Source organism: Phoxinus phoxinus (assembly GCF_949152265.1).
Source record: "Phoxinus phoxinus genome assembly, chromosome: 13".
In the NCBI taxonomy this organism is placed as follows: Eukaryota; Metazoa; Chordata; class Actinopteri; order Cypriniformes; family Leuciscidae; genus Phoxinus; species Phoxinus phoxinus.
Genome location: NC_136888.1, coordinates 20,402,638 through 20,417,012, shown reverse-complemented (window position 1 = coordinate 20,417,012; position 14,375 = coordinate 20,402,638). Strand labels below are relative to the sequence as shown.

At 37.7% G+C, this 14,375-nt stretch overlaps 2 protein-coding genes across 5 annotated transcripts in view; one reads left to right on the top strand and one right to left on the bottom strand.

The window, feature by feature from the left end:
• The window catches only part of dlgap2a (discs, large homolog-associated protein 2a), a 136,385-nt gene extending 131,999 nt beyond the window's left edge, over positions 1-4,386 (bottom strand). For all 3 annotated transcript variants that reach the window (XM_079631937.1, XM_079631938.1, XM_079631939.1), the window contains exon 1: positions 4,280-4,386. In XM_079631937.1, the coding sequence (XP_079488063.1) occupies positions 4,280-4,297 (18 nt within the window). In that variant the 5' untranslated portion in view covers positions 4,298-4,386. The remainder of the gene's footprint in view (positions 1-4,279) is intronic.
• On the top strand, positions 3,909-14,265 carry erich1 (glutamate rich 1). 2 transcript variants are annotated; one of them, XM_079631951.1, is made up of 9 exons: positions 3,909-4,038; positions 4,124-4,151; positions 4,303-4,519; positions 4,716-4,779; positions 4,904-5,044; positions 6,260-6,400; positions 8,465-8,830; positions 9,797-9,988; positions 12,375-14,265. In XM_079631951.1, exons 4-9 carry the CDS (start codon positions 4,761-4,763, stop codon positions 12,452-12,454), a joined length of 939 nt encoding a protein of 312 aa, XP_079488077.1. In that variant the 5' UTR covers positions 3,909-4,038; positions 4,124-4,151; positions 4,303-4,519; positions 4,716-4,760; the 3' UTR covers positions 12,455-14,265. The 2 variants fall into 2 exon arrangements, with proteins under 2 accessions (XP_079488077.1, XP_079488076.1); XM_079631950.1 differs by lacking the exons at positions 3,909-4,038; positions 4,124-4,151 and having other exon boundaries at positions 4,154-4,519.
• Positions 14,266-14,375: the final 110 nt, after the last annotated feature.

Genomic DNA, 14,375 nt, shown 5'->3' with positions numbered 1-14,375 from the left:
ACCAGATACAGCTAAAAATGAAGGCAATCCCATGGAGTGTTTTATTCAAAAGGCTCCACTTCCAAAATATTTATGGGAAAGGAACAATAGAGGAGGAACCTGCATCATGATCCAAATCATACACTGTAACTAGTAGGGACGCACCATTATGGTTAAATATCTACTTTAGTGCTCATCACCATTATACAAAAATATCTGTTTGCAGAAAGTTGAGAACGACCAAAAAGTATTAAGCATTTCAGAGTCGCTTAATAAAAAAAGTTTGTAAATCTGTACTGTTTTGTCATTTTTTTTATTTTAAAGGGCACCTATTATGACATTTAAAATGTTCCTAATGTTGTTTAGGGAGTCCCCAACAACAGTTTTACATGCATGCAATGACAAAAAACACTTTTGTTGTCGTATAATATGCATTTATTTTTACCTGATTTGCTCACCGACTCCCAAATGATTCGTTCAACGACTCATTTTTCAAACCCCTCCTTTGCGCGACGCTAATCTGCGTTGATTGGTCAGATGACCCAGCAGTGTTTACATAGATAATACTTATTGTTTAACACGGAGTACAATGATGCTTTTATCAATTAAATTGTGTTATAATAATGATTATAGTCCACTGCTTTATAGTTTGTAGTAAAAAACGAAAAATAAGATAAATAATTTAATGTTATGTTAGCGAGCATAGCCCAGAGTTCATATTGTAAAAGCACAATCAGTCTTTGTTTGCGTTAGCCCGATGCATAAACATAACGTTTTTACACAAAAAAAATGCAGTTACGTTACTACGAGGTATTACTCTATTCTTTAGACAACTCCGAAAACAACGACAAACACTTCACATATCTCAATACAATTGCCATTGAAGACCTAGAAGCTAAACGGTGCTTACACAACAAACAAAATAATTATTAAGCATGCTACATAAAATATAAAAGCAAAAATTATTAATAACACTTACAGGTTGTGATACGGAGGAGGAAGCTGATGCAAATACACTTGGAACTGAACCTTCCTTCAATATCGCGAATCCAAGTTTGAGTGCATTTAAGTTGGTAAAGCAATCGTCTTCAAAATGGCGCGAACAAAGCACAAGGCTCGGACTATACTTCTGTGGTATAGTTATATGAATTGTAGCCACTTAGTCTTCAAATGCTCCTCCTTGGGCAGATGAACAAAATGTTGGCTTTTGAGTCGCACTTCAGAACACAGCGTCTCGTCGCCCTGATATTTTCCCTGCTGGCCTTGGAGCGCAATAAGTGGGCGCATCGTATTCAAATAACTTGACAAGTTGACGTCATCTAGTCAGAGAAAAAGCTTCGGTCTTCTAACGATTCATAAAAATGACTCAGAGTCGACTCTTACTTTTGAAAGACAATAACTTTATATACGGTGCACTTTCATATTTCAAACTTTGCAGGATGTTTTTGTTCACTTAGATCTATGTTACACACTACATGAAAGGTACATTTCAAAATTCCATAATAGGTGCCCTTTAAACAAACACATTAAACTCTTATCTAGAATTTTAGTGAAATGAGCCATAAAAGATTGTGCGTGCGTGTGCGTGTGTGTGTGTGTGCGTGCATGCGTGCGTGCGTGTGCGTGTAGAGCTGCACGATTCTGGATAAATTGAGAATCACGGTTTTTAGGTTAAAATAAAGATCATGATTCTCCAATGATTATGAATAGAAAACTACACACAATGTAATTTACTAGTAGTTCTGACAAAATGTTAATTGCTGCATTGAGTACACTATGTAATAAATATTAAAATAATTTGAATCCCTTTTTTATTGGTTTGAATGAATGATTCAATGACTAACTCATAAGGACTTCAATTGTTATAATGGATGAATCAGCATTTTTGAATGAATCTCTTGAAAGAAGGATTCAATAAACAAATACATTTTTTAAACAGGTCACTTGTCACCCCCTACTGGTGAAATTATGTAATTTATGTAATCTTTATTTAAGCGTCAATTTACATTCAAAAGGCGATTTACGCTATTTTGTTTCCTATTGTAGAATTCAGTTTTTGTATCTGAATCTATACCATTTTATCCCAGTACTTCTGTGATCATTTTAATTATTGTAACACAAAAATAATGATATTTTGATTTTATTTGTTTCATACCTATTCATGACAACTGCTCTCTCTGGGACAGTGGAAGCACCAACGCAGATTTGAATCGCTGTGATCGCACTGGTTTAAAGGTTTAATAGCCGAATCGTTGTCATTTAGGAATGAGACCACAATATTTTAACGATTAATCGTGCAGTTGGGCTGACACCTGTACTTTTGAAAACCTACAGAGAAAAACAACATACTGTGTGAATTGGGGAAAAATTACATGACATTATTTGCTTCCAATATCGGACTGAACCCTCTAATTATACTGGAAAATAATACAAATACAAATAATAATATTAAACTATAGCGATATGATAAACAAAGAGTCACTGGACTGAATAAAAAGATTTTTTATGATATTTACAGGTAAAGCAGCTATATAAGAAAGCTTTAATAAACTCTCAGCATGGGCCACAGAACCCTTCAGATCCTCAGTTAAATGTGCTGTCTATCAGCATAAGTGCAAGATACAGAGAAGGCTGATTCTGCCCGTCTGAGTTATTTCTGTAGAGCTGGTGTTTGAAACTGCAAATGAATGCTGCACCCCGCACTTACATTGACAGACAGCTGCATCTGGGAAGCTTTGTACTGCATCTGCTGCTGGCTTATGTAATATGTTTAAAATGGGCATCTTAGAGTCATTTTAGAGAACAGCTTAGATAATGGATGCATATTTTGTCAAATTTGCTCTATCGCAGTCACACACACAGGCACACACACACATTTGCACTGTGGGATAGAAAGCGCTCTTTCAATCCTTAAGATTTTCCAGCAAAAGCTACACAGACACAGCCTTCCACTGTTATCCCAACAGCATCAATTAACTGGACTGAGGTGTGAATGACATTTTGGGTGACAACAAATGGGATTTTTTCTTATTTGCAAAATTGTATTAGGGAAGACCTGATATAAAAAAATTAGCCTATATTATGCCAGATAACCGATAAATGGCCGATAATTAAATTCGATGCCACATTTTTTATAAAAAAAAATTAAATATTATAAACTAAAATCAAGTGTTTTAAACACTACAAGTGAATTTAGGGATCACAACATATGTACTGTTTTGAAAAGGGATATTCATTTTGAAATATGCAAAAGATTCTTAGGCCTGGCTTAAATTAAACCAGGAATACGCCTCAGTTTAATTAGGACATTTAAGTAGCTTTTATAAATGTGTCTTAGACGAAAAACAAACATTACTGGTGTGCATCTTGAGACAATTTTTTAAGTTTAAAAAAAAAAATGTTTTTTAATATTATGAGATATGCCAGTAGCCTACATGTTGCTTCAGATAAAACAGCTCAAACTTGCTTTTTAGCCTAGGACTAGGTTTAAGCTTTGTCTGTGAAACTGGGGGATTGTGTAACTTTTAAGTGAGTGTTAGATGATGCTAAAGGTAATCTAAAAGTACAACTATGTAAATCTGCATGTACAATTAAATATCCAACATAATGTTATTCTAATAAATTACAAAGAAAATCTCTAATACCACTCATAAACCAATATAGTGATAGAGGGTATCTTTAATGTATCTATTTACAATTCCATATCTTCCCAACATTAAGAAAGGGGCACTGTCACCCCAAATATTCAGATTAGTGGTGGTAGCCTAATTACCGATTCTTAAAAAGTTTACATTTATAAGTGGATGTAACCTAATATTGGGTGACTATAAAGTTTATAGAAGTGCATCAGTGAATGTTTACATATCAGTCTGAACTAGAAAAATGTTCTTTGAGGTAGACATATTTAAGCTTACGTTCATAATAAGATGGATAGGCCTAATTAGCAGTTTTGAAAATTGCACTCCAGTTGACCCACACCCAGTTAGGCTATAGCTACAGAGACGGGAAGAAGTTGTTTACAAGTCAATGTTCAAGAATGAACAATCTGAGCAAACTTGGGTAATTTTCGGAATAAAATAAAAGGCTAAATTAAATTGTTAACAAACCTAAATAGCCTAAGCAAAATATTTGTTGAATCCGACAGGTGAAAATGTCACGCCTTCTCTCGTCAGGTAAGTGATGTAATGCAGAGCTCTGCATCCCGCGCGCCGCCGCACACAAGCTCGTTAGAGTAGAGTGGACTTTTTGGTTTTCTTCTCCACCTTTCAAAAAACAAGCATGCTGAAATTGCTGAACGTACCTTCTTACACGCTGACATTCTAGGTATTCGTTGAGCTTGCGGCTACATGGTGAGGATGCAGCGAAGTTTTGAGAGGGCATGTGCTTAGCAGTCGCCGCCCCGCGGGTGCAGATGCGGCGGTCCCCTGGAGGTGATGTAGCGCTTGTCCACGCCGCTGGAGGGCGCAGTTCAGGACGCTGCACGTTCTGGCGCCATCATGATGAGGTCGGAAACACGACAACACAGGGAAAGAACCTGACGGTACTTTCTTTACAGTATTATGACATATGTGTGCGATTTTACTGCTCATTTTTTATATTCCCTTCATGTTAAATCCTGGATTCTTATTAAATGTGAAAAATAGTTAAAATGTAGATGGTTTAAAGACGGTTGACATGTTTTGCGCTTTATCATCTAACGTTACTAACCCAGCCACTGTTAACGTTACACCTATCAGAAAAGTGTAATGGAGTGTAATTCTTCATGATTCTCAGCCGCTGATATGTCTGTCAGAAAAGAAGGTAAGAAGAGAGCATTGAATAAAAGTGTATGACAGTGCTCACTTTCTACAGAACTTGTGCTCTGCACGTGTTTTTATTGTTGACACACAACGTGTGTGTGTGTGTGTGTGTGTGTGTGTGTTAGTATTCCAGTCCAAGGTCCTGCAAAGATTGTATCCTGCTTCTCAAGAGCAGAGTGTGTTGCAACCTGTTGCCCAGGAGCAGAGCATACTTGTACCTGTGCCACCTGTGGAAATACCTCAGTACATCCCACCCAAAAAGTCAGGTTGGAGTTTGCTTTATGCTTAAGTCCATTAACTTTTAAGGTGCCCCTTTTATGCTATTTTAAAGGTACCTAATTTTGTTTTGGGATGTCTCCTACAATAGGTTAACATGCATCTAAGGACAAAAAAAAAACATTTTAATTTCTCCTAACATACATTGCAGCATCACCTCTTTTATCACTGGGCCTGAAATGGTCAGTAAATGAATCTGTCTTTCAAAGCCACTCCTTTACGAGAGCCAACTCTGCATGATTGGTCAAGATGGCCCAGTCTGTTGTGATTGGTCTACCACTTAAAGCGCATGGCGAAAACAAAACGCCTACTACTATGGCTACGTTTACACGTGGCCGGTTATTTTCATAAACGGACATTTCACCCTCTCTGTTTTCAGAAAAGTGTTCGTTTACACAAACCCATGTATATGCCGTCCTTGACGCATACCAAACCTGTAGGTGGCAGTGTAACGAGAAGCTCAAGCCCACGTTAGCCAATCAGAACGCAGTGCAAGTTCTGTTGCATACTGTGACATCGACTGCCTAAAACTGAGTTTTCCAAAATCTCCACTCTGGCCGAAGTTTTTAGAAAGAATCGTTTTCAGAGGCAAAGTTTCAGTTTGTGTGTAAGAGGGGCACAACCAAAGGGAAATGTCTTAGTTTTTCAAAATAACTATGCACATGTAAACGGGGCCTATATCTGAATTTCAAATCTGGAGGCTTCATTAGCACAGTAACAATGGCAATGGTGTACCATATCTATTTGAGCTTGAGTCCTCATGCTTGGAACTGCTTGCAAAGTGGATTTGCTTTCGCAATTAGCACCGTAGAAAAGTGTCTTCACGGCATGTCGACAACATGAACCAAACTCTTTCAGGCCTCAGCTACAACTGCAGTGTTGTGTTTGAGGGTGGGTTTAAGTAGACATTGTTGACGGACAGCCAATGAAGACCATAGGCAGTTTACATAGGTTTGTGCAGGAAATAAGACTGGAATTACTGACGACTTGTTTCAGGCAGTTCAGAATCGGTTCTTTCTTTTGGGAGACAATAACTAAATTTTTTGTGCACTTTATTCTTTGAAAATTTGCAGACATTTTACATTTACCTATAACTATACATAATATAAAACACTACATGGAAGGTAATTTCCGAAAAAGCATAATATGAGCACTAACAGGGGACTTGACTGCTTGTTCACCCTTTCTTTCTCTCCCTTTCTTAGGTAATGAGAAAAGTACAGCTGTACCAGGCAAAAAGCTCTTCACTGTACTTCCTCCTCCTCAAGGCTACCTGATCACTAGCGGGGATGATCCTGTCACACTGTCCAATCCCGATTCCATTGACTCTGAGAACAGCCCAGTCGGTGAGTTGGTGACACAACCGTCTTCAATCTGATTAATGACACACCTCTTAGGTTAAGACCACCATCTCTTTTCCCTTTTATTTGATTTCTCTTTCAGTCACACATTCAGTCACTCACTTGCAGTGAAGTGATCCTAGTAATCCCTGTAAATAATTATTAGTCACTGCAGATTATATTAGCCAGTCTGCAGCTGTGTCTTGATATCCTGATTAATATTTTACTTTTGAATTATTTAGACTAATCAATTGTGTTTTTTTAAATATTGGGTGATTTTTCTGTTTATTTTAATTTGCAACTCCTGTTATGAATCCAAATGATCAAATCGTTTGATTCAGTGGAGCATATTAGCCACAGCACCCATGGTAAAAAAGAAAAAACCTCAGAAATAACATCCTTATTCATCAGGAAAACAGTTTGGATTTTATCATCTACACAAACACAAAATTAGTAATTTATATGTTTAATTCGCACAAATATCACAGAACCAAAAGGAATCGGACCATTTGTGATATTTCATTCAGGCCCAATTAATCTATGCTTTTTCCTGCTTCCTGGTGTATTTATACAGGTATGACAAGCCAAATCAAGGGTTTAATGCCTGTGTCAGATTACGTGATTTTGACTCCTAAAATCTTGTCTTGTTGTGAGACTACATGTCAGACTACACATTGCTTTCCGACCAGTCATCGCGTGCCGTCTCACACACACACATTCACTCGTACACATATATACACACACGCAATCACACACACACATACACACGCACACTCACTCTTGCTCACTGACTCGTGCACACACGCTCACTCACACACACACACACGCACGCACACACAAACGCATTAACGCTCACTCACTCTCACACACACACACACTTACTCTTGACCTCGTGGAGGGCAGAAAATAAAAATGAAACATGCTAGTCTTTTTATCGTGATGTCGTGAAGCATCGCAGACGCGGCGTCGGTTGTCGTCCACTATGACACACTATATGAGATGAAACGATCGAATCTTGCGTCCCGACGCCCGTTGACATTTACAAATCCCCTCGACACCCTACGTCAAGCGGATCGTGCCAAAATTGGGCTAAAATCGTGTAATCTGAACCGGGCATAACAAAATTTGGGTCTGTTGTAACATCCTTTTTGGGTACTTGTACTATATGACATTAAATTTGAATAAATAAAAATATTTAATGACAAAACCAAGCACCTCCTTGTATACAAGCACCATGTATACAAGGTGACATTGTTGCATCTTTTATTACATATTACTCATCCCACCATCATGAGTCTTTTAGTCCAGGTGTCGTATTTGTGGTTTGGCTTAGTGTGCATGTTATACTTCTTTCCTCTTTCACTAAAAAACTCTGTATATTTCTTCCTCCTACTGTCTTTTTGTTGCTATTGATCTGAATAGACCTCAATAGACCTGCAGAGCAGCAATAACTTCGTTCACAAGCTCTCTCGCTCTCTCACTCACACACACACACTTACTCATGCTGTCCATGTTATTGAGGCCTTTCCTCATCCCTCCTTTATTGCAAACCGGTCTCATTGTATGAGCTGTATGCTGATGAGCTGAATCTTTGCTTCCTGCGGTGTGTCACTCAGATGTGCGGTCAGTTTCTCTGCTCTGAATACAGATGAAAAAAATCAATAGCTCAGCACAACTCAGTGTGTTTGTATAGTCCTAAGGAGCTCGAAAAGCCTGCAGAAAACTACTGAAAGGGCAAGTGTGTGTGTGTGTGTGTGTGTGTGTGTGTGTGTGGTGCACTATCCACTCTGGTAATTGCCTCTTATACAGCATTTGCACATTTCTTGTAGGATGCTTTTTATTTGAAAGAGTCTACCAAGAGCATAAATGCAATGAGACTGTAACTGATGTCCTTCCGTTGTTATAGTGTATTTATTTAAATCCATTCATGACAAATCAGTCACGTTAAACCTCTTTTTCCAGAGAATGGAGCCTGATGCTTGTCGGATTTAAAACCCCTTTGTAATGATTCTAATACTGTGAGAAAGTCTATAATCCTCCTCACCAATGAGCCATTTTTGGATCTTTCAGAATCAGATGACCATGAGTTGCATAAGAAGAGGAAAAGGAGGAGAAAGAAAAAAGCATCTCCCATTACTTCAGCCAAGGTATCCACCCCTCCAACAGAGGGCGCTGTACAGGGCCAGACAGATGCTGTACATCCCAGCGATGAAGGGGACGCTGGAAGCTCGTTGAGCATAGAACGGCTCAGCAAGAACAGAAAGAGGAAGATGAAGAAGAAACGGCACAAAGAGAAACTCATCGCTCTTGGACTGGTGCCTCATGTGAGAGCTGTTGAGTTCACATACGCACAGAGTGGACATGGCAATTCAGAGGAGGTGCTCGACTTCCTCCGTACCACACAGGAGATCTACCTGTCTGATCACAAGTCCTCTGGTATAGCATTTTACTGTATACTTTTATCACTTTGTTCTATGTTGAGGATAAATAAACACTACCGTTAGGCATATTATACCCAGCAGCCATATCACCCTGTAGCCCAAGACTGGTTGCCCACTGAAGCTAAACAGGGCTGAGGCTGGTTAGTACCTGGATGGGAGACCTCCTGAGAAAACCAGGTAGCAGCTGGAAGAGGTGATAGTGAGGCCAGCAGGGGGCGCTCACACTGTGGTCTGTGTGGGTCTTAACCTGGTCTTAACACCCCAGTGTAGTGATGGGGACACTACACTGTCAAAGAGCGCCGTCCTTTGGATGAGACGTTAAAGCGAGGTCTTGACTCCGTGGTCATTAAAAATCCCAGGATGTCCTTCGAAAAAGAGTAGGGGTGTAACCCCGGCATCCTGGCCAAATTTGCACCTTGGCCTCTGTCCATCATGTCCTCGTAATCATCCCCATACACTGATTGGCTTCATCACTGTCTCCTCTCCACCAGTAAGCTGGTGTGTGGTGGGCGTTCTGGCGCAATATGGCTGCTGTCGAATCATCCAGGTGGCAAAAAAAAACAGCATTTTTCTGAAATAGAAATCTTTTGTAACATTATACACTACCATTCATTTTTTGTTTTTACTTTTATAATACTAATACTTTTATTCAACAAGGATGCATTAAATTGATCAAAATAGACATTTATAATGTTAAAAAAGCTTTCTATTTTAGACATTTATTTCTATTTTCAGATAAATGATAAATGCAGGAATAATAAAATTCAATTTTAAAATATATTCAAATAGAAAACATGATTTTAAATTGTACAAATATTTCACAATATTACTGTTTTTGCTGTATTTTAGATCCAATAAATGCAGCCTTGGTGTGTGCCAATGCCACGCACATGTGTGTGTGCGTGCGTGCAGGTGTGCTTGTAATGAGATATACATAATGTATTGCTACTCTTCTTTTCAGGCTCCTGTGTAGAAAGTGGACCTGCTCTCACCCTCACTGCAGCTGAGACTCTGTTCTCTCGTCTGTCTGGTAGGACGCTGCCCCCTGCTGAGATATCCAGGCTGTGTGCACTAAGGGCTCTAATGGTGAATAATGAAGAGCAGTTAAAATCACAGCTGCAGGAATTCAGGGACACAAGCATATTGCCTGCAGGTAAGTGAGGGCGCTTGGACCTCCCATTTCTGTACATCAAATGTGTGTTTTTGTTTTATAGTAATAGTTGCAAACAATAGAATATTGATTTCACTGCCAAAAGACAAAAAATGCCCACAAATACACAAGCTACTATTGTGCAAAAATTTGGGATCACTATACTGTGTATATATAATTTTCTATTTAAAAAAAAAAATACTTTTAAAGGAATAAAAAAGTGACCGTAAAAACATTTTCATTGTTGAAAAATATAGAGATTTAAAAAAAAAATACATCAAAGTAGGTATCATGTTTCCACAAAAGTATTAAGCGGCTCAACTGTTTTCTACATTGATAATAACAAACAAAATTATTCTTGAGCACCAAATCAGCATATTAGAATAATTCAACAAGGATCATGTAACATGTGGACATCAAGGATCATGTGATTGGAGGGATGGTGAGCCTTCCATCAGAGGAATAAATTACATTTTAAAAAAGACAACACTTATTTTTAAATAGTGTTTCACAATAATACACTTTTTAATGTATTTTAGATCAAATGAATGCAGACCTCAATATATGGTAGATGTATAATTTTTTTAATATATTTTTGTCTTTATTTCCATGACATTAACTGGATGCAGAGCCAGCTCTCCCTATAAGCAAACTAAGCGGCTGCTTAGGGCCCCGCCGCCTACTAGAGGGCCCCCAAACTATGGTCCGACCATAGACCCTGCGACTGTGACCTGTAACTCGACACCGAGCTCGCGCACTAAAAACTGTCAAACAGCACCCGATTACTGGACTTTATCTAAATAGCGTCTGATTGTGCTAATACTGTTAAATACACACAAGGTTAACATAAAAACAGTTGGTTATGTGCTTATGTCTAAAGTGGAAGAGATCAGTTGCATCTGTCACTGTGTGTTAGAAGCATGCATATCTTCAAGGGACAGCAGCCTATACACATGGATAGTTAAAGGGATAGTTCACCCAAAAATGAAAATTTTGTTATTTACTCATTCTCCATGTATCAATTTCTTTCTTCTGCTGAACACAAAACAAGATATTTTGGCGAATATGTGTAACCAAACAGTTGCTGGACCCCATTGCCTTTCATAGTAGGAAAAAAAATACTATGGAGATCAATGGGGTCCATCAACATTTGTCAAAATATTTTATTTTGTGTTCAGCAGAAGAAGAAAATTATACTATATTATTTTCATGGGTGAACTACCCCTTTAATGTTAATACATTTATTATTGTTAACTTGTTACAGGTCCATCTGATCTGTTGTATATGAAAATATGTCTTATTTTAAGTGTTTAATTTAAAATTGTCCATTTTGTAATTAAATTATTCTTTTTTTATAAAATAAACTGTTTTTCTAAAGTTAGCTTGGGTTTGATACTGTTAAAAAAAAAAGGGAAAAGGGAAAACAGGCCAGACAGACATTGATGTAAGCAACACAGCTACAACTAATACAATTGATAATGGGTGTCTTTTTCAGTCTGCGACTAATCAAGCATTGACAATAGTCAATCATATTGGTGGCACCATGGGCCCCCAAATAAAATTCTGCTTAGGGCCCCATAAAGGCTTGAGCCGGCTCTGACTGAATGTCACTCACTTTAAGAAGGTCATGTGACGATAACTTAGCATAATACGGTTTCAAATGTTTATTGTTAAATAATGCTTTACACTATGCAGCTTACAATGTATATTGTGCAACAGTCAGTAAGTTCGATTCTCAACATACCCAAAGTATCGATCAAGAAAAAGCTGTAGCATATAAAGTGCTTTCTAGGAATCTTTTGGCTTTATATGCATAAAAAGACAATTACAATTTTGTGTTTACATTGAATGTGCCCATAGTGTTTTTTTAGCAATACTTTTCACGTATGTGTGTTTGTGAAGTCAGATTAGACCTTAATAAGATGATCAGTGTTTTACTAAGGAGCTACAAGCACCCAGCGGACTCGCGACATTTCGCGCAGGTGTCCATGGTGACTCGTAAACAAAGCATCCATCTCCACAACAACCACAGGAGACATAACATTTATCCACTTTTCTCCCCCATACACCATTATTTCCACCAGTAATTGCAGTAGGCCATTAATGTTACTCTGCAGATATGTGTTTTCCCTCAGATGTCCTAATAACTAAACATTGTATGGGAATCTAGGTCCAATAGTGCATTTCAATAAAGCGGTACTTTTTATTTTTATTTAGCCCTTATTTGACCAGGTTGGTCCTGTTGTGATTTTAATCTCTAGCCAAAATATCAGCCAAATCCAGACAGTAGTAAATTATTTCAAATTCATGATTCCTAAGCAAACAACATAAGAACACAAATATGGGCAAATGTTATATTTAGTTGATCTTTCTCTTTCTCGTTTTACAGATGAGGTTTCAGTGGTATGTGCTCTTATTGAGTATTGGCTGACTGAGATTCTGCCCATACAGAGAGAGCTGAAGACATGACGTCCCCAGATTCAGAGCCTAAGAGGAAAGCGACTGTGAATAACCAGCAGGTCTCTGATTGTAATATCTCATAATATCTCGTCAGTCATGCTGTTTTATAGCCAAGGAATTCAAGAAACTCAGCATCAAAGTGCAGCAGCAACAATTTGCATACCTTTTAAAGACCCAGCATGATAGATTCTAGTTTATCTGGCCTTCACAATAATAATCACTTGTGAAAAAGATTTTTTACACATTTTCTACTTAAATTTTTTTTATCGTAGGGCACCAATACACTCTCAGAGCTGCTCCAGAAAATATATTTCTGCTATCCAAACACTAGAGTATTATGATTGACCTGGATCACCGGTCTTCCACAGCTCATTATGAGGGCTCCGTGGTTTAGCGTCTTAGCAGCTAATTACCTTAACATCAGAACGTCAGCAGCCACTCATTGATCTCAGAGACTGTTTAGATCATGACATTTAAGCTTTTACTCACTAGACTGCTCATTTCCCCAAAACAAAGCCTCATTTAGTTTTTTTTTTTTTTTCACATTTTAATGAGCTACTTGGGGGCATCAATGTGACAAGCCACTGTGACTATCAGTGAGACTAGAAAAAAATCTTAGTGCAGCTATAAAGATATTAAAGTTTTATTTCAATTCACGAGATAAACAAATGTGTCCTTGTTTCCATTGATTGTTTAATATACCTACCTGCATTAAGTGAAGTGCACGACATACAAAGATCAATTTAAACGGATACAATGGCTTAACCATTACGTCAAGGAAGAATGACTTTAGCTAAAGAAGCATCTCTAGACAGCCATGTGTGTGTTTGTGCTAATCTGAGATACTCAAGGAAACCCACAGCATGGGCTTTGATGCCATTATAGGATCACATGGATCTGGGTTGTCTCAGACAGAATATGTTTTTTTATTGCTTCCCATTAGGTTACAATGTTTAGAAATAATAACCCTTCTGTTTCTCTGAGAAATGTTTTCTTACGCCAGCTTGAATATGTGGCGGACGACACAGCAGGTGTGATGGTGGAATTATAGCAGCTGAGAAGAACAAAATATCATCTTGTTTTAGCACTAAGCTCAGCATATCATCACACTAAATGCTCACTGCTGCTTTAATATCGCAGTTTATTGATTTACGGTTTATAGATCATTATCCACTCAAAAGATGATAGGCAATCCTGCAAAGAGGTGGAGCAAATATCTGCCAGTCATAAATGCTCGGAAAAGCAATTTAATTTAAACATACTAAATGATCTGCCACTGACTGAGGTCTGTTTGTTTAACAGGTCCTCATAAAGAACAAGATTTGTCGGTCCCCTGTGAGGCCCTCAACTCACAGACTGATATAACCTTGTGTGGCTAAAGGGTCTATAGGACTGTGTTGGGAAAGACAATATTCTGTTTATTATGTTCTCTACCCTGAGGCAAAATCTCCAGACAGGTTCTCTTTGCAGTGTGTAGCAACAAACAGATATTTAAATAGGTGAATAAGCAAGACAACATGGTGGCAGAAACGGCTACACCATACTGGTTTTCTTTGTAGAATCTACACCACCATTCAAAAGTTTGGGGTCATTAAGAGTTTTTAAAGAAATATGTATCAAAAGTAACTGTAAAACTTTTACATTGTTACAAAAAAAATTATATTTTAAATAAATGTTGTTAAATGATTTTAACTTTCTATTCATCAAAGAATCCTAAAAAAAAAAAAGTTTCCATAGAAATATTAACAATAAATATAAACAAATATATTTTAAAAATAAAACAGTTATTTTACATTGAATAATATTTCACATAATTAATCAAATAAATAAATAAATAATACACTTTTCTACTTTTTTTTTTAAAGACTTTCAAAAACCAAAACTGACCCCAGACTTTGATGCCTCATCAAATGGTGACTACAAAAACTAA

Bases quoted from the DNA above. Each gene is read 5' to 3' on its own strand.
- erich1 (XM_079631951.1), top strand. The intron at 8,831-9,796 runs GTATAGCATTTT...TCTTCTTTTCAG, and splicing joins GTCTGATCACAAGTCCTCTG to GCTCCTGTGTAGAAAGTGGA. The intron at 9,989-12,374 runs GTAAGTGAGGGC...CTCGTTTTACAG, and splicing joins CACAAGCATATTGCCTGCAG to ATGAGGTTTCAGTGGTATGT.